Source organism: Thermobia domestica, chromosome 1 (genome assembly GCF_964235325.1).
Source record: "Thermobia domestica chromosome 1, izTheDome1.hap1.1, whole genome shotgun sequence".
Classification (NCBI taxonomy): domain Eukaryota; kingdom Metazoa; phylum Arthropoda; class Insecta; order Zygentoma; family Lepismatidae; genus Thermobia; species Thermobia domestica.
In genome coordinates, this window is record NC_137454.1 from 167,910,183 (window position 1) to 167,930,658 (window position 20,476).

General features: G+C 38.7%; 2 protein-coding genes across 2 annotated transcripts in view; both read left to right on the plus strand.

The window, feature by feature from the left end:
- Window positions 1-20,476, plus strand: part of LOC145690871 (tubulin alpha-1C chain-like) — a 49,771-nt gene that overhangs the window by 21,108 nt on the left and 8,187 nt on the right. The window lies entirely within an intron of this gene.
- LOC145665521 (uncharacterized) lies at window positions 7,981-14,589 on the plus strand. The gene is made up of 2 exons (XM_081732828.1): window positions 7,981-9,115; window positions 14,579-14,589. The coding sequence occupies exons 1-2, from the start codon at window positions 8,002-8,004 to the stop codon at window positions 14,587-14,589; spliced, it is 1,125 nt and encodes a 374-aa protein (XP_081588954.1). The 5' UTR covers window positions 7,981-8,001.

Genomic DNA, 20,476 nt, shown 5'->3' on the forward strand with positions numbered 1-20,476 from the left:
CGGATCAGCAAATATGTAATATTGTTTACTGTGGTTATTTATTAGTTGGAGGAGGCGACCGGACGGCACCTATGTCCCACTTCCGCTCTTGTAAATACCACAGTTGAAAAAAAAAAGGCAGAAAAATGTTACCAGAAATAGTGAAATTTTCGTACATGGCCAAATTTTCATGAAATTCCTTTTTCTCTCCCAAATATATTTATGAGGAAAGAAGAGGAAAAAGAAAAGTACTAGATTTGTTGGTGAATGTACTAGAACACTAAAATACTATAAAAGGTAATAGACCTAGTACGAAAGTACTAGCGGTGGTCACTCTGTTCACAACAGCTATAGTTGTCTATCATCCTATGATGTTACTCTGTAAAATATAATTTCATTGTTGTCAGTGGGATAATCGAGGATCCAATTTTAACACATTTGCTTAGAATAAGTTATTGATGAGCATACAGAATTCTTATTGTAGATCTAGTTTAACTAAACTTTGTGAAGATACTTGGATTAAAAAGGTCTAAGTCCAGCGAACAAAAGCAGAAATCACGACGAAGGGAGAAGATTGTCTACACACCACCAAATTAAAAGCCGTCGGGCTAACCAGAGTTGACCGTGAATTGTAGCACACCCAACTATTTTGGTAGGCCTACATAAGCATCTGTGTACAGCGGGCCACAGAAATTCTTGAGGTACAAAATCTATTAGTTAGGCAACCCAACAAACACCCGCTCCAAGATTAATTACGCCTGGTAGAGTGGCTAGAACAGCAGATGAAGTTGCCCCCACTGGTGAAAAGAACGAATTGTAAAGAGTGCTTTTGTGCAGGAGTGAGGCAAAACGCTGGCTGACGAAATGACAAAAGTGAGTCTTTGCATACTTGTACTCACAGTACACAGCACAGTACCAGAAAAAAAATATACGGACACCAGAGGCGCCGATGAGAAGATAACAGTCGGGGAACTTAAATAATCTTATAATTAATTCAAATGAGGGATTATATAAACAAGTTAACTTACTTCAAATGACTATTCATATATGCATATCAAATAATATACGGATAGATTATGCTGCATATGTATTAGGTTTTTTTTTTTTTTTTTTTTTTTTTTTTTACAAAACCTTGATATACGGATAGATTATGCGGTATATGTATTAGTTACAAAGCCTTACGCTGAGTTTTAAAACTATTAATAGTAATTCTATCTGCAAATCAATTAAAGTATGGATTGATCATTGAGGGGAAGAACCCAGCCCCTAATGAAAATTTTGGGGGTCTAACAGGGCCTGAGCTCCTAGGTTCCGGCGCCACTGATTGATACGTAATGTTACTTTCGAAAGAAGAACTTGTCTGATTTCATTATTCGTTAAATGACTTTTGAAAATGCTAAATATTGTTATGCAGTAATTTATTTGTAAATATTAAAAATGCAAAATTCGATAACACTTAAAGGGGTTGGAGAACTTATCCGTACTAAGCGTATTTCTCCTTAGGTTGGAAATATAACTGAGAGTTCGTGATTTGTTTAATATTTGTGCAAATTTACACATTGAGATACAAGGGGAAAAGAGGAGAATATAGTGTCAATAAACAACAATTTAAAAATGCACGAAATTAACGGTCAATACCAAATATAGAACCATTAACAGAATTAACTCTGTAACCCGTTTTGTCCATTCATTTTCCTTGCTTTATTTTCAGGACTACATCATCACTGAATTTCTCCACTGGAGATTATCTTTCATTTAGCAGTATCCAACTGGAGCTCAGCCTTGTAAATGAAACATTTTTAAAAAGTGTAAACGGCGAAAGCGAGAATCGAACACAGATTGCCGGATTACGATACTACGACTCTAACTACTCATCTAAAGCGTTACTTTTTGCGGCTCGCCTAAAGAGCCTTTGCTGCTCCCTCAAAACAGTAGCTTGTTAATAGTCAGATTGATTGGCAAAACACAGGCAGTTCTAATCTGAAGAGAATGATGGGCGAAACTTGTCCCTAGGGTAATTAGAGATGTCTCAGGGAATGTTTAAAAATTTCCCTCTGTATACGGGAATATGGGACATTATCGGTATATTTTTTTTTTTTGGCGGGTTTACTTTTGCACCTGGAAAATTGGAATTGTGCATAAACATTCAGCCCACCGAGTAGTATTTATCAGATTTTTTTCAGATCTCTGCGTTAAAACAGGGGGGTTCAGGGGGGCTAAATGTTGAAAAAAGGATATTTAGACCCAAAAAATCCCGTTTTTCCTCATTTTCCCGCCTTAGATACATGATGGAGACACGTGAGTCATACCGCCTGAAAGGCAGTTCTAAGCTGAAGAGAATGATGGGCGAAACATGACCCTAGGGTAATTAGGGATGTCTCAGGAAATTTTTTTTACCTGAGATCATGGTGTTTTACGGTAATTTGGGGCATGGTGGGAATTCCTGATAAAATTTCTCCCGCTCTTGGTATTCAAGATAGAAACTAGAAATTTGGCACACACATTCAGTATACAAAGTACTATTTATCATATTTTTTTATATGGCTACGTTCACACAGGGTCGCTCCAGAGGGTCCCAAAGTGTGAGAAAAAATTTTCCCTCCGATATTTTCCCTTTGACATAATTTTTCCCGCTCCTGGTATACGGTATGAGCATGCAAATGGTATCATTTGAAAGCCAGCTCCATTCTGAAGAGAATGAGGTATGAACCATGATCCTAGGATAAATAGTGACGATACTGTAGCTGCTTGACTGAAAGTCTAAAAAATAGCCCAAAAACCCCGGATCCCTTAAGGGTTAATAAACAATAGACATATAGTGCCTCAGACCACTTTCTCTTCTCTTTCATCGAAATTGTCTCCGTAAGTTGTCTTCATTATACTTAGTAATACTCGTTTTACAGTTATTTCCAGTAACTTTCAACAAGAGGGACACGAACACAGATACATCGTGGATATATACAATTTCAAAGGATCTCCCATCGGGAATTGAACACGGGACCGCGAGCACTGAACTATCTGAGGCAGTGATGGCGTGGGTTAATGAAAAGTTGACCCACCATCCACCATGACCCACCATAACCCTCCATCAACAGTGGCCACTCTGACCCACAACCCACCATGACCACTCGGATCCACACAAACTATGACCCACTCGGACCCACCACCCACAATGACCCACTCTCACCCACCACCCACCGACCTGCTGCGACCAAACACCTACTAAAACACATTGTTATCAACTCTGACATATGATACACAGCTTCTCTACTGACTAAAGAGATTATACTTGTAATAATAAAACAAGGTTGTGAAATTTTAATTAATCGGAGTTTGAATTTTTACGGTCTGTTACAATAGCGGTGGATCTGATCTTTACGATGTTAAATGGTAAAGTGTTTGTCATGGGCCAAATTTCGATGATTTTCAATTAAATTATTATTTTATAATTATTTCCTTGTTGAATTATCCATACTTTTCAGTAGAAAAACGCATGAAATTTGAGAGTCCCAAATCATGGTAGGTAGACCAACATAAAGTCCAAGCTTAAAATTTCCGTATAATTAAGTGTACATTACAAATTTTATGTATATTTTTTCACAACTTCATTGCTTGATTGCCCTGTGCCCTAAGCGCTCCATATAATAAACAAGCTTCAGCAATTATTATAGTAGAAAGCACATGGTTTCTGTTTCTCAGTTTGTTTGTGAATTTTTTTCTCAATTAATATCGATCATTTTCAATTATTTTTACAAATCAACCTACTACCAATTTTGCATATATAGAAAGTACCGCCCCCTCATAAAGAAGAATTTTAAACAATGCTATAAGATGTTGTGTTCATTTTCAATACAGAGTTAATATAATGAATTTCAGCTCCGTAAGTTTAATGGCTTGTGAGATACTCTCTCTCTCTTTTTTTTTTTTTTTTGCAAAAATTCGGATCCCCACTACCCCCTTAAGATATTATGATAATGAAAGTGATATGATAACGTCCCAGTTTGGATTAAGGCCTAACTATATATCAAAGGAAATAATTATAACATGATAATTTAACCCGGGAACGGTCGAGTGTTGATTTGTGACGCGAGCTGTTGCCAGATAAGCACGGCGCTCACCTTCAATATAAGCGTTCTTATAGCCGTTTATGACTCTATATGGGATTTATTTTGAACACATTCTTTTATGCTGACATTTTGTAATTTTATTATTATTATTATTATTATTATTATTATTATTATTATTATTATTATTATTATTATTATTATTATTATTATTATTATTATTATTTTCGCAAATATTATAAGGTGTTTATATGAAACCATTTCTTATTACAAGTTGTATCTATTTTCATTGTCAAAGTTTTTTTTTTACCAAATCAATTTCTGTTATCCTGTAAACAATTCACCTAGTTGACTATCATTATCACGTAAAAATCACACTTTTTATTATGAGCATTAACACTCAAGCATTACAGTTTTTAAATATTTACATAGAGCGGGTTTTCAGTACAGTATCCTCACCATATGTTCATAATACTCACATTATAAGATTGAAATTTCTAATGAAATGAAATATATATAAATATCTTTGTGTAAACACTCTACTTATGTCTCTCGATACATAGATATTTTAATCATTGTTCTTCTCTATGTGTAGAAGGCCGATGCCCTTCTCCATCATCTGCATATCGAAATGCAGATGAGGGGCACATTTGCATATTTATATATAAATATAATGAATTTTGTGGTTTAATTAATTGCTTAACATTAGCATATTCTGTGCATATTTTTTTAATATTATTAGTAATGAAGTGTAAAACACCTAGCATAGTACGTAAATATTAATACAATATTGTATTATATTGTATTTATTTCATTGTGTTTATTTCATTTATAGGCATTATATAGTGTAGTAATGGGTTGCATAAAATTACTGCGTCGTTACATAATGAATAGTTTACAGGGGATGATGGAAGGAATGATATTAAAAGCATGGATGAAGGATTAATTAAATAGGAAATGAGAAGATTCTATAGGAATCATACATGAGTTTTCAGAACGCTTGGAAGAGAGCTAGCGCTGAGAGAAGTTTTTTTTTTCTTTCCCGACTTGCTGTCGCCTAGACTACTTGATGTGAGGTCTCTCACAACTCAACATGGAAAGAAATTACCAGAATAGGAACTAAATAAGTATCTTTATAAACAGGAAGTAGCCTACGAACTTCCTTGGTGAATCTACACTGAGTTTGATACAGTGTGTTGAAACAGAGCGTTTGTATTGTTTCAAAAGCCATAAACTTTTTCGCTTCTACATGCGAAATTTTAGCTTTCTATAGGTGTGATTTCCAATGCACCGAGTTCAAGCGTCATTTCCTTCCCCCCCTTCTCACCAGAGACCAGTAACCTGGCCAGCGAGCCTTTTAGTTATTTCCCGAAATGCAACACCAATTTGAAAATGTATACTCTGATTTGACTTATTTTCTGTGTTTAATATTAATATTTACGTACTAAGCTAAACACGTTCTTGGAAATACCGCACAAAATTCTGATTTATATTATCAGCGTGTTTCCCTTATCGAACAAGACACTTGGATCTTGTATTTGTGAAAAATAAATAATTAACAAAGATGTTTCCTTCAATCTCTCTCCAAGAAAACATGGCTGCATTGGTAGCAGACAGTTTTGAACGACAGCCGCAGAAATTGGGTGTACTGCTGCTTCTGAGAGAGATGACAGTTCATAAATTGTATATATATGTATTCTTTGTATGTTTACCTTTATTTTGATGTATAATATCATATGTTTCTCAATTTTATTTGTATGTAACAAGTGAAGAAAAACAAAAGTGTGCGAAAAACTTTCATAGTTTCTGCTGCGAGCAAAAAGTTCAGTGTTGGCCGTTCATTAGAGAAGGGGCAGCACGTGTCAGCCAAGAAAGGGCGAATTTGGCTACGGATGGTAGCTGAACAAGTGCATTGTGCAGGTCGGACCACACGCAAATCGCCTCAGGGCAGAGAACCTTTTGTCAAAGGTGGCTTGAGGAAGCGAGTTTCTTCGTTTCCTTGTTTTTGCCAGAAACATATACTCGTTTTCCTGAGAGAACGAGGTAGTTCGAGACAGATTCGTGAAGCAACAACATATAGTTTTTCGGTTCGAAGGAAGTCACCTGACTTCTCTTACAGAGTGTTCGATACCCGGGACGAGGTGTGAGCAATTTGTTTCCGGCTCCCCTGGATTTGTCCTGTGAACAACTGTAATACGCGAGTGTGTAGAACTCAGTTTTTTATATGAAGCTATAATCATATTACAAAAATGTGTAAGACTTACACATATCTGCAGTTTGTCGTCAGTGGTGCTTATTGCATATAGTGACAATGGAAGATGAAATTTGAAATCATCAGTTTATAATCATTCATTCTCTGAGTGCTATGGACGCTCAATAGAGACAACATAATTTGAATCTCATCGCACCTCCCAATTTTAATATGGGAAAACCCAGTTTTTTCAAACATGGAAGAAATACATACTTTACGATATCTCAGTTAGAGATATAAAACCTAGGCCAGTAACGTCTCTAAGCTGTGCCTGTCCTTGGACATTTTAGTACAAGGTTTCAGTAATTATAATTTGCTTGGTTATAGGAGCTACTAAAGTTCCTTCATTGAACGTGTGAAATCCAGCTTACCATATCTCCTACAGAACATTTTACATTTCAGTGGAATGGGAATCTAGGAGGACACTGTGTCATACAACATAGAACTTGTGAACAGTGAGTAAATAGCGGAACAGTGAACCAGTATATTAAATTGTGTTTATTTTTATCTTCAATCTGTGTATTTATATACACATATCTTGAAATATGTTTCAGTGGAATACCTCTCTCCTCTAAAAACTGTTAGAGACAAGAAACTTAAAATTATGAGGAGATAAAAAGAATGTTGTAAATATCTCTATATATATTTTTTTTCTTTCTTTTTTAAAGGTCAGACAGACCTTTCTAACTTCAGATTCATCCTACCTTCTCCTTTTTGTTATTTTTATAAGTATGAAATAGTGTGTTAAATTATCAAGCATATCTATATATCTAAAAAGTGTGTGTGTAGTGCACTACGAAATGGTGATAATTATTAGTGTATCGAAGTTTGGATATCAACACATTCATCATCTTTTATGTTCCTGATTCCATTGTGGAAAATAAAACTGCCAGCTCTTACCAGAACAACTGTCTATTCAATTTGCTGTATGGTGAGTACCTGTGCTAATGATATGTTTGTTTCAGGAGTGTGATTCAAGGAGGCATTTTCCCCTTGATTGTGTATGTTTGACCACCTCTCTGTATGGGGCTCAGAGAGAATTCTGCCCAAGGAACCAAATAACAGCCATGAGATAGTGAGCTCAAATATAGGCTGCTACCTGTAAAATTAAAAAGTTAAATTTTTTTTTACCTTATTTGAAATCTATAACTGACTCACTATTGTAGCATCTTGGAGCATGGCTGTTATGCAGATGGCCCTGAGATCTGCTGTTCCACAAAACATAAATAATATTGCTCTACCGACTTTATAAGGGAGTGGCGGCCCTTCCAGGAGAGAACCTTATCTCCAAGAGGGGAATAAATCTTTTCATATTTTTGTATTTGCATCCTATGTAAATATTTCAGTTAAGTACGAATATTCCCAGCCACTCTCCTTCATTACTTTTTGTTATATTTTGTGTTGGTGTTCTTAGGTAAACAGTTGTTTCGGCACAGGCTACCTAGCACCTCACAATAAAGTGGCGCCATCAGCGAAAAGGGCATGAAGTATATCTTATATACTAGCTGGTCAACATACAGTTTGTGTTAAAATTTCGGTATATGTTTTGTTCTCTTCCCGAAAAATTTCCAAGAACGTAGGTGTCTTGTGTGTTGAAATTTATTTGTGTCTTGAATATTTTTGTTTAACCATTACTGTGTCTTAGAGAATTCAGTTTTTTAGAACTTTGGGGGGAAGAAAGTTTTGTAATTCCGTCTGTTTTTGTAAATGGTTGTAACGCGAGCACAATCTCGAAGAGTAAGAAATATGGACACAGAGTTTGCATTTGAAGAGTTCGCTCAGAGAGCTGGGGAGCTCTCAGAGGAGAATAGTGTCGTTGTCGCACAGAGCGCTAGCGAGCGTCCGGTCAGCGTTGTGGGAGACGCTGACGCGGTAGATACAGTTCCACCAGTCCCCAGTAGGGATCCGGAAGTACCATTGCGGGAGGACAGGGAAGTAACCACGGAAACTGCAGAACAAAGTAGTATTAGCCCAGCCGGTAACATAAGTAGTGCTATGGTAAACACGAGTAATTTGAATATTGCGGCCATGTTTAGTGAGCTCTTGGAAGGTCAGCGGAAATTAGAGAAAAGGTTAGAAGCAAAAATTGATGAGAATAGTAGAAGCTTGAAGGAAGATTTAAATTTGAAATTAGGAGAAAGTTCCAAGGGATTAGAAAAATTAGAAAGGAAAATCGAGGAAAGTAATAGCACGTTAGAATCAAGTTATCTTAGACTAGAACAGGCGATTGAGTCTAGTAATGCTCGTCTTGAACTCCAGTTGGAGTCCGTGAGTTCAAGACTGGAGCAAAGTGAGCGTCAGCTGACTGAGCGTCTGGAGCTCACGACTGCTGAGCTTAGGGGGGAAATACATCAGACCAGAGAAGAACTGTCTACTCGTGTGACAGAAACCTCTAATAGGATAGACGAAGTTCAGGAGAATGCTTCTAGCATGGCCAGACAGTTAGAAGAAAACTACACTGAGCTTACTGAAAGTGTTAAACAGGTCTCGTCTCGTGTCGAACAGACCACACTTACTCTGAATAATCAGGTCAGGCGAGTGGAAGTGAGTTTCGCTTCCCAACTAGCAAGGATCCGGGGGGAACTAGAGCAGGAAACGCCACTCGATGAGATCAGGTCGGAATGTAACGGTAGCATCCAACAGATGCAAGAGACCGTTCATGACGTGTGTGCACAACTCGAGAAGAAAATGGAGGAGTGGAAGAGCTCCATTCAGAAGGAGACGAGTGAGGTGATAGAGGGGAGACTCGCTAACATCTCTGTCTCCGGCACACAAGAAAGACCGCCATCTCCGAACGACATCTCGAGTCGCGATCTGCCTGGTTCTCAACCTGGGAACCTCGCTATTTCCCGCGAGACAGAACCTGTCCCGTCGACGTCTCGCTCATGTAATCATGAGACGAGACAGCATCTCGCAACAGCTCTTGGTCTCATACACAGGGATGTTACCTTACCTGTGTATGCTGGAAATGAATCTGAGACCGAAACATATAACTTTCTCCAAGATCTCGACCGGTACTTTGAGGTCACTGGAGTACCGGACGAGATGAGACTCAGTTTCATACCGCGAGCTATTCGGAATACTTGTTACCAGTGGTTTCAAGTTAACAGGAACAAAATCCACACTTACGAAGACTTTGTGCAAAACTTCAAACAGTGTTACCTTAGCGAAGAGCGGCTGGCGAACCTAAGGGCTACTATTCTCACCTCCCACTTCGACAATCGTGTACACAAATCCCCCGAAGAGTATCTGCTGGATTTGTTACACAAGAATAGCATATTAGAGCCAAGAATGTCTGATGCTACATTACTGAAGGTACTTCCGCGTCATTTCCCGAACTGGCTATTTAGGGCGATAGTCTCTTCTCGCCCAAAGACAATAGCAGAACTTTTAAATCTAGTACAGGAACTGCAGTCGTCGATGACGAATCGCGACCAGTTTTTCCAGAGTAACCAGAGGAAAGGGGTCAACATGCTCCAAGTGAGCATGGAAAACGAGGACAATAACCCCTCTGGCCACAGTGGTAAGCACGCTGCTCGTAAAAAGAATAGAACGAGAGAAAACCAGCGTCCTTACCAGAGAAAGAGACACCAAAACACGAATCAAAACAACCACCAGCGATCCCCGCCTCGCCACCAGAGCAGCGGAAGTGGGTCGTCTGGCTGGTCACGTGGGGGGAACTCCCACTCCTCTCACAACAACAACGTTCGTGGAGCCCGCGGTAGGAGGGGAGGGATGCGCCAAACGGATAGACCACAGGGAAATTCCTTCCGTCACGAGGACGAGGAAATCCAGCTGTTGGAACGTTATGACCGGGCGCCTCCTCCTACCAGCCAGAATCAAAACATTACCAGGAGTAACCAATCCTCTTCTTCTGCTCCCAGAGAATGAGGATTGTCCGCATGTGCTTGGGACAACGGTAAGATGACTATGGAGAATACGAGTACATCTGAGTTGACAAATGTAAATTCCAAGTATGTGCGAAATTTAGAAGAGAACGTAGAAAATATACACTTATATGAAAATTCATGTGAAACCGCAGTTAAGGAAATTTTTGAAAATGTAGAAGGAAAAGAAGAAGAAAATTGTAGACTTTGTTTAGAAATTAAGGCAAAGAAGCATTTCAGTGAAGGCATGTTCAAAAATAAGTTAACCTTGTTAAGTAGGACTGGAGAACACATCGATTTAGATAGGGCTGTATATGAAGAGGACAATGGCATTTTTAAGAATTTATTTGATTCAAGTAATGAAGAACTACCCAGTAATAACGTCATTTCACTACCAGAGATTAATGTACTTTTGTTTGGAAAGGAAGTTAATTCTTTATTAGATACAGGGGCTACTTGCTCCGCCATTTCGAAAGAAATTTGGGACTCCGTCTCAAATAGCCACCCCACACCCGCATTTTTGAGTGCTAAGAATATACCGGTTACGTCTGCTTTCGGAAGTAAATCAGCGACGATCATAGGCCAGACGCTGTTAGTCATTCAGATACATGGGAAGGAATTTCATACATTAGGCATCATTATTTCAGGTCTGAACAGATCTTTGATTTTAGGTTCCAACTTCTTTACAGAATCTCGTGCCGTGTTAGACTATGACACCGGCCTTCTACATCTCAAACATCCTCATGATGTAGAAGTCAAGTTTAGATCAGTAGATTGCGAGACTGAGGATCTAGTAGTTCGTTGTTTAGAATTGAATGGTGAGTGCGAGAAACCATATAGTTTCATAGAGGAAGTAGATACTTTTGAATGTAATTTTTCCCCGTCAGACGAAAGACGGAAGGCCATACGGGTTAGCGCACAGAATGAGCATAAGACCTGCAGAGAAAAGGCTGCTCGTGCCCCGAACTTGGATGATGGTAGATTCCCAAGTGCCCAAGAAATGGCAGTTCATGTATTCCCACCAGAAGAGTGGTTGAAAGTGAACACACGTGCCTCCCATTCAGATATAGAAGATTTTGTCTCGAACTACTCAGATCTCTCAGCCCCACAAAGAGAGAGTTTGAAAGCTGTTCTTTTAAAGCACCAGGCGCTTTTTGATATCAAGCCAGGTTGCATAGCTAACTACGAGCACGAGGTTGGAGTAACGGACGAACGTCCCATAAAAACTAAATTGTATCCTTACCCAAAGAAATTCAGGAATTTGGTATCGAATGAAATTTCGCGTTGGGAAGCCTGGGGTGTGATTAAGAAGATGCCTACCGCTTATATAAACCCTCTGGTAGTGACGCCGAAGAGTGACGGACGCATTCGAGTTTGTATAGATGGAAGAGCTCTGGCCAAAATTTCAGGGGATCTCTCCGACAGACCTATGCCACCCCTATCTGTTCTCCAAGACATTTGCGACAACTCTTGGTTCAGTTGTGTAGATGCAACCGAGATGTTTTTACAGATTAAGGTGAAAGAAAGTGACCAGAAATATCTTGGGTTCCTACATGAAGGCATTTCATATGTTTTTCAAAAACTTCCGTTTGGAACAAAACAGAGCCTTGCTTCTTGCGTAAGAGCATTAGATATGCTGATTGGATCAGAAGCTAGAGAGTACTGCGGCGCTTATGTAGATGATTTAATTCTAGCCGACAGGAGCTTCGATGATCACTTAGTACACCTCGACAGAGTGTTGGGTTTACTCACTGCGGGCGGCCTAACTCTCAGGCTGAAAAAGTGCAATTTTGCAAGAAAATCATTGAACATACTTGGTTTCCATCTTTCGCAATCCGGTATCGGCAAAGATCCGGCGAAAGTGAAGGCGGTGTTAGATTTTAGGACACCACGGAACGTAAAGGAACTGCGTTCTTTCATTGGCTACTGCCAGTACTATCGTTGCTTTAGTAGGAAGTACTCGGAAGTTCTCCATCCGTTGTTCCAACTTCTAAAGAAGAATGTTAGGTTCAAATGGGAACCAGTACATCAGGCAGCGATGGACAGGATCAAGCAGATCTTCCAGGAGGAAGTAGTACTGAAAACCGTCCTGCCTGACAAGCAATTGATTCTTGAGTGTGATGCGTGTGATATTGCGTGTTCTTCTCTGTTGTACCAGCGTGATGACAATGATGACATTCGTGTCATTGCTTTCACATCACGTGTGTTCAATGCCGCACAACGAAATTATTCGATAACGGAGAAGGAATTTTATGGACTCATAGATGGCGTTGTTAAGTTTAAACAGTACTTAGTTGGTACTAAATTCATAGTACGCAGTGACCACCTTGCACTTAAGTTTATTCTCTATTGTAGACTTACAAACCAGCGCATCACCCGGTGGGCGATGTTGCTCTCAAATTTCAATTTTGAATTCCAGTTTGTCAAGTCCAATGAGAATCTGAGTGATTATCACTCTAGGTACCCTCCTCACACAGAAGAAGACCTCAGTGTTGCACGGAAGCCTATCCTCCAGGAGTCGCTGATGTCCATCCTGACGGAAATCCCATGTGAGTTGAGGAAGATGATAGCCATACTACCGGAGATGCAGTCTTCAGATCCTGTCTACGGCAAGATCAAGAAAGATGTCGAAGAGAAGACGGACTCACCAAAGGTGAAGGGTGCTTGTCACCGTTTTGAAGTTTTGAACGGGCGCTTATGCAAGCGTGACCGGGAAGGAGTCCGAATATGCATCCCAGAAGTGTTAGTAGTTCCACTGCTCGATTATTACCATTCAGATCGAGGGCACATGTCGGCTAGCAAACTACTTCCGCTTCTATCAGAATTTTTCGTATGGCCAAAGATGAGGGAAAGTGTGAGGCGTTTTTGCGCTTCCTGCGAATTATGCCAGAAAAGCAACCCCCCCAATGTTATCGTCCGGGACCACTGAATCCCGTCGTAGTGGAGAAGCCAGGCTACTTGGTCTGCGCTGACTGGTTAGGGCCTCTAACCAAGGGAATTGGGGGAGTCCATTACATATTGGTATTTTATGATGCATTTTCCAAGCTAATGGGCTTGTACGCATGTAGAAAGGCAAACACTACCACTGCAATAAGGAAACTGAAGGAGTATCTGAAAGTTAACCCTAGTGTGGAACTAGTCTTGACAGACAGAGGGTCACCTTTCCAGTCTAACCGCTGGAAAACAGAGTTAGCAGATCTTGGTATCAGGCACATCACATCGACGCCATATTATCCGCAAGGTGAAATGGCAGAGGTAGCTGTCAAGGCGACAGTACGTTTGCTACGTAAATTGTGCCATGATAACCAGAGATTGTGGCCCAAATACTTGGAGAAAGTAGAGAAGTGCTTAAATTCGGCCAAACACCTGACCACTGGCGTGTCAGCCTTTGAGTGTCACTTTGGGCAGTCTATGTCTAGAGACATAGCCAGGCTGTTTGAAATCCCAGAAGTGGATCAGCGCCATGACGTGCAGTACTATGTAGAAATTGCAAGAAAGAACCACAAAAGGAATGCTGCTGCACGAAAACGTAACTTCGACAAGTCACACCGTACTGTAGAGTACAAAGGGGGTGATCTTGTTCTAACTACAGTTTTCCCCAAGTCGGATGCTCTAGCAGGTGTGTCGAAGAAGCTCTTGCTCTTGTACTCGGGACCATGGCAGATTGTCGCCGCCACTGGTTGTAACATGTACACACTAGGGGATCCAGCGACAAAAGAAGTCAAGATAACAAGAAATGCTTTTCTATTGAAACCATACGTTTCTAGAGAAGAGAAGGATCACAGTGGTACTGGTAAATAGAGAAGACACAGATCACACATATAAGCATCAAGTAACCGGATTTGACAAAATGTGTATATAGTGTTAGTGTTTAGTGCATTTTTCAGTGAACTAGTGTATTAGTGTAAGTGTATGTATTGGGAACTGATGTCATTTATGTTTACGTAACTCAGGGAACACTGAATTCTCTTTATTTAGCTTTTGTGTATTGATTTTCATGTATTATGATTACTGTGTGTGTTTAACTTTAATTTTTTTTTACCTTGGATGTATTGTGTACCTCTAATATTTCAGGAACGAAAATGTGCCCTCCGTATGATCTACGTCCTGTACTAAAAAGTACAGCACCTAGAATCATAGGGGGGAAATTACTGTAGAAGGCCGATGCCCTTCTCCATCATCTGCATATCGAAATGCAGATGAGGGGCACATTTGCATATTTATATGTAAATATAATGAATTTTGTGGTTTAATTAATTGCTTAACATTAGCATATTCTGTGCATATTTTTTTAATATTATTAGTAATGAAGTGTAAAACACCTAGCATAGTACGTAAATATTAATACAATATTGTATTATATTGTATTTATTTCATTGTGTTTATTTCATTTATAGGCATTATATAGTGTAGTAATGGGTTGCATAAAATTACTGCGTCGTTACATAATGAATAGTTTACAGGGGATGATGGAAGGAATGATATTAAAAGCATGGATGAAGGATTAATTAAATAGGAAATGAGAAGATTCTATAGGAATCATACATGAGTTTTCAGAACGCTTGGAAGAGAGCTAGCGCTGAGAGAAGTTTTTTTTTTCTTTCCCGACTTGCTGTCGCCTAGACTACTTGATGTGAGGTCTCTCACAACTCAACATGGAAAGAAATTACCAGAATAGGAACTAAATAAGTATCTTTATAAACAGGAAGTAGCCTACGAACTTCCTTGGTGAATCTACACTGAGTTTGATACAGTGTGTTGAAACAGAGCGTTTGTATTGTTTCAAAAGCCATAAACTTTTTCGCTTCTACATGCGAAATTTTAGCTTTCTATAGGTGTGATTTCCAATGCACCGAGTTCAAGCGTCATTTCCTTCCCCCCCTTCTCACCAGAGACCAGTAACCTGGCCAGCGAGCCTTTTAGTTATTTCCCGAAATGCAACACCAATTTGAAAATGTATACTCTGATTTGACTTATTTTCTGTGTTTAATATTAATATTTACGTACTAAGCTAAACACGTTCTTGGAAATACCGCACAAAATTCTGATTTATATTATCAGCGTGTTTCCCTTATCGAACAAGACACTTGGATCTTGTATTTGTGAAAAATAAATAATTAACAAAGATGTTTCCTTCAATCTCTCTCCAAGAAAACATGGCTGCATTGGTAGCAGACAGTTTTGAACGACAGCCGCAGAAATTGGGTGTACTGCTGCTTCTGAGAGAGATGACAGTTCATAAATTGTATATATATGTATTCTTTGTATGTTTACCTTTATTTTGATGTATAATATCATATGTTTCTCAATTTTATTTGTATGTAACAAGTGAAGAAAAACAAAAGTGTGCGAAAAACTTTCATAGTTTCTGCTGCGAGCAAAAAGTTCAGTGTTGGCCGTTCATTAGAGAAGGGGCAGCACGTGTCAGCCAAGAAAGGGCGAATTTGGCTACGGATGGTAGCTGAACAAGTGCATTGTGCAGGTCGGACCACACGCAAATCGCCTCAGGGCAGAGAACCTTTTGTCAAAGGTGGCTTGAGGAAGCGAGTTTCTTCGTTTCCTTGTTTTTGCCAGAAACATATACTCGTTTTCCTGAGAGAACGAGGTAGTTCGAGACAGATTCGTGAAGCAACAACATATAGTTTTTCGGTTCGAAGGAAGTCACCTGACTTCTCTTACAGAGTGTTCGATACCCGGGACGAGGTGAGCAATTTGTTTCCGGCTCCCCTGGATTTGTCCTGTGAACAACTGTAATACGCGAGTGTGTAGAACTCAGTTTTTTATATGAAGCTATAATCATATTACAAAAATGTGTAAGACTTACACATATCTGCAGTTTGTCGTCAGTGGTGCTTATTGCATATAGTGACAATGGAAGATGAAATTTGAAATCATCAGTTTATAATCATTCATTCTCTGAGTGCTATGGACGCTCAATAGAGACAACATAATTTGAATCTCATCGCACCTCCCAATTTTAATATGGGAAAACCCAGTTTTTTCAAACATGGAAGAAATACATACTTTACGATATCTCAGTTAGAGATATAAAACCTAGGCCAGTAACGTCTCTAAGCTGTGCCTGTCCTTGGACATTTTAGTACAAGGTTTCAGTAATTATAATTTGCTTGGTTATAGGAGCTACTAAAGTTCCTTCATTGAACGTGTGAAATCCAGCTTACCATATCTCCTACAGAACATTTTACATTTCAGTGGAATGGGAATCTAGGAGGACACTGTGTCATACAACATAGAACTTGTGAACAGTGAGTAAATAGCGGAACAGTGAACCAGTATATTAAATTGTGTTTATTTTTATCTTCAATCTGTGTATTTATATACACATATCTTGAAATATGTTTCAGTGGAATACCTCTCTCCTCTAAAAACTGTTAGAGACAAGAAACTTAAAATTATGAGGAGATAAAAAGAATGTTGTAAATATCTCTATATATATTTTTTTCTTTCTTTTTTAAAGGTCAGACAGACCTTTCTAACTTCAGATTCATCCTACCTTCTCCTTTTTGTTATTTTTATAAGTATGAAATAGTGTGTTAAATTATCAAGCATATCTATATATCTAAAAAGTGTGTGTGTAGTGCACTACGAAATGGTGATAATTATTAGTGTATCGAAGTTTGGATATCAACACATTCATCATCTTTTATGTTCCTGATTCCATTGTGGAAAATAAAACTGCCAGCTCTTACCAGAACAACTGTCTATTCAATTTGCTGTATGGTGAGTACCTGTGCTAATGATATGTTTGTTTCAGGAGTGTGATTCAAGGAGGCATTTTCCCCTTGATTGTGTATGTTTGACCACCTCTCTGTATGGGGCTCAGAGAGAATTCTGCCCAAGGAACCAAATAACAGCCATGAGATAGTGAGCTCAAATATAGGCTGCTACCTGTAAAATTAAAAAGTTAATTTTTTTTTTTTACCTTATTTGAAATCTATAACTGACTCACTATTGTAGCATCTTGGAGCATGGCTGTTATGCAGATGGCCCTGAGATCTGCTGTTCCACAAAACATAAATAATATTGCTCTACCGACTTTATAAGGGAGTGGCGGCCCTTCCAGGAGAGAACCTTATCTCCAAGAGGGGAATAAATCTTTTCATATTTTTGTATTTGCATCCTATGTAAATATTTCAGTTAAGTACGAATATTCCCAGCCACTCTCCTTCATTATTTTTTTGTTATATTTTGTGTTGGTGTTCTTAGGTAAACAGTTGTTTCGGCACAGGCTACCTAGCACCTCACATATGTCGCATCACTGTCTTGATGTGACCGATTACACTTCCAGAAGGTGCTGACAGTGCTTTTCCCACAGATTGACACTTCACAATTAGCACATCGTACAGTTGTTTTTTTCTGCTTTTTCGCAAGCCACAACTGAATCTCCTCCTTGTTATTGTCTATGATCTCGAAAAAAAAATCACTCACGCCGTCGGTCGACAGGTGAGCGTAGCGCTCACAAATTATGCATAGTCACATAAATAACGCTAGTGCTACTCCAACTGAAGAGAATAAAACGCTGACGCTTGACTCGCATACACCAGACACATCAAGAGACAGCTAGACGGCTCCTCAGGTCTGTGACGTCACGAGGGCGGCTTTTAAAAGAAAACATAAACAAGGGTGAGCTCTGCGCTCACCTGTCGATCGTTCCCCGGTTTTAATTGAAAATCATCAAAATTTGGCCCATGACAAATACTTTACCATTTTATATCGTAAAAGTCAGATCCACCGTTATTGTAACAGACCGGTACATAAACGAGGGACCGGAAAAATTCAAACTCCGATTACTTAGAATTTCACAACCTGATTTTATTACAAGTATAAACTGTTTAGTCAGTAGAGAAGAGGCTGTGTATCATGTGTCAGAGTTGATAACGATATGTTTTGGAAGGTGGTGGGTCGGAGCGGGTCAGTAGGTTGTGGGTCAGAGTGGGTCTCGGTTGCTGGAGGGTCATGGTGGTCATGGTGGGTGGTGGGTCAAGTTTTCATTGACCCACGCCATCACTGCCTCAGATAGTTCAGTGGTCGCAGTCCTGTGTTCAACTTCCGGTGGGAGATTCTTTGAAATTGTATGTGTCCTCGATATATCTGTAAAAAATGAAATTAAATCTTTGAACGTCCCACGGTTATGCCGGTTAGGCTAAAGGAGACGGTGATGATGAGTAATGAATGAAATGGTGGAATGAAAAAAGTGGGAGGAAACGGGAGAACCCCGAGATAACCCACGCACACGGTGTTTGTCCACCACAAAGTTCACTTGGCGGGGGCTGGGATCGAACCCGGGACCTCAAGCACCAGAGGTGAACGTTCTACCACTGAGCCAACGCTCTACCAACTTTTCTCGTGAAAACACTAACTAAAATCGAAATATTATTGTCAAATGTTACATTTCTGGTTGTAATGTTATGCCCTGAGCAATAATACGCTCCTAACTTTTAATCTTCTATGAGATAATAATTATTATTAGTGTATTATTATTATTATTATTATTATTATTACTATATTATTCCTGAAGATTTGATAGTTCAAGTATTGAAACATCCAAGTATTCAAATACCAGAAGAAAATAAAACGTATATCATTGCCGATCATCGCCATCAAAAATTCTGAAGTAAAAAAAAAAAAAAAAAAAAAAAGTAGTGGTCGTTCGTAGATCCGATTCGATTCGACTACCTTCAGATTACTGGTCGAGCGTCTTGACCACTTTTTTCTTTCTTTCTTTTTAAATCATTTTATTGTACTCAAGAAGCAATTACAACGAAGTGTTTATGAAGTCTTGTCCCAAGATTACAAGTCTTAAAAAATTAAATTTTAAAAGTTACATGGAACATCTGAACCACGATTACCATACAACAATTGATTGGTCTTCAGTTTGTTTAGGAGTATAATACACGCGCCGTATTTAATTAAAAATAAAGAAGTTTTGTATTTTGTTTTTTAAAAGAATCTGTAATGTTGATAATTTACTGAATACAGTGATATAATGCCCTTCGAGTCCTCAAATCCTGTGTTTTGCCAATCAACCTATTAACAAGCTACTGTTTTGAGCGAACAGAAAAGGCTATTTATTTAGACGAGCCGTAAGAAGTAACGCTTTAGATGAGTGGTTAGCGTTGTAGTTTTGTAATCCGGCAATCCGTGTTCGAGCCTCGCCTTTGTCGTTTACACTTTGTAAAATGTTTCACTTACAAGGCTGAGCTCCAGTTGGGTGCTGCTAAATGAAAGATAATCTCCAGTGAAGAAATTCAGTGATGATGTAATCCTGAAAATAAAGGAAGAAAATGAATGGAGAAAACGAGTTACAGAGTTAATTCTGTTAATGGTCCTATATTTGATATTGACCTTTAATTTCGTGCATTTTTAAATTGTTGTTTATTGACACTATATTCTCCTCTTTTCCCCTTGTATCTCAATGTGTAAATTTGCACAAATATTAAACAAATCACGAACTCTCAGTTATATTTGCAACCTAAGGGAAAATACGCTTAGTACGGATAAGATCTCCAACCCCTTCAAGTGTTATCGAATTTTGCATTTTTAATATTTACAAATAAATTACTGCATAACAATATTTAGCATTTTCAAAAGTCATTTAATGAATAATGAAATCAGACAAGTTCTTCTTTCGAAGTAACATTACGTATCAATCAGTGGCGCCGGAACCTAGGAGCTCAGGCCCTGTTAGACCACCAAAATTTTCATTAGGCGCTGGGTTCTCCCCTCAATGATCAATCCATACTTTAATTGATTTGCAGGTAAGACTACTGTTAATAGTTTTAAAACTCAGCGCAAGGCTTTGTGTTTATTTAAACAAATAAACTAATACATATACCGCATAATCTATCCGTATATTATTTGATACGCATATACGTATAGTCATTTGAAGTAAGTTAACTTGTTTATATAATCCCTCATTTGAGTTAATTGTAAGATTATTTAAGTCTCATCAGCGCCTCTGGTATCCGTATATTTTTTCTGGTACTGTGTTGTGTACTATGAGTACAAGTATGCAAAGACTCCCTTTTGTCACTTCGTCAGCCAGCGTTTTGCCTTACTGCTGTACAAAAACATTCTTTACGATTGTTCTTTTGATAGGATGGGGCAACTTCATGCTGTTGCTCAAGCTGCTCTACCAGGCGTAATTAATCTTGAAGCGGGCGTTAATTGGTTTGCCTAACTCACGGATTATGTACCTCAAGATCTTCTGTGGCCCAGTGTACAAGATAAATTTTTATTGATTTCATCTATTTTAATAGCTTTTAATATTTTCC

Coding starts and splice junctions, on each gene's coding strand:
- LOC145665521 (XM_081732828.1), top strand. CDS start 8,002: ATGGTTGTAACGCGAGCACAATCTCGAAGAGTAAGAAATATGGACACA.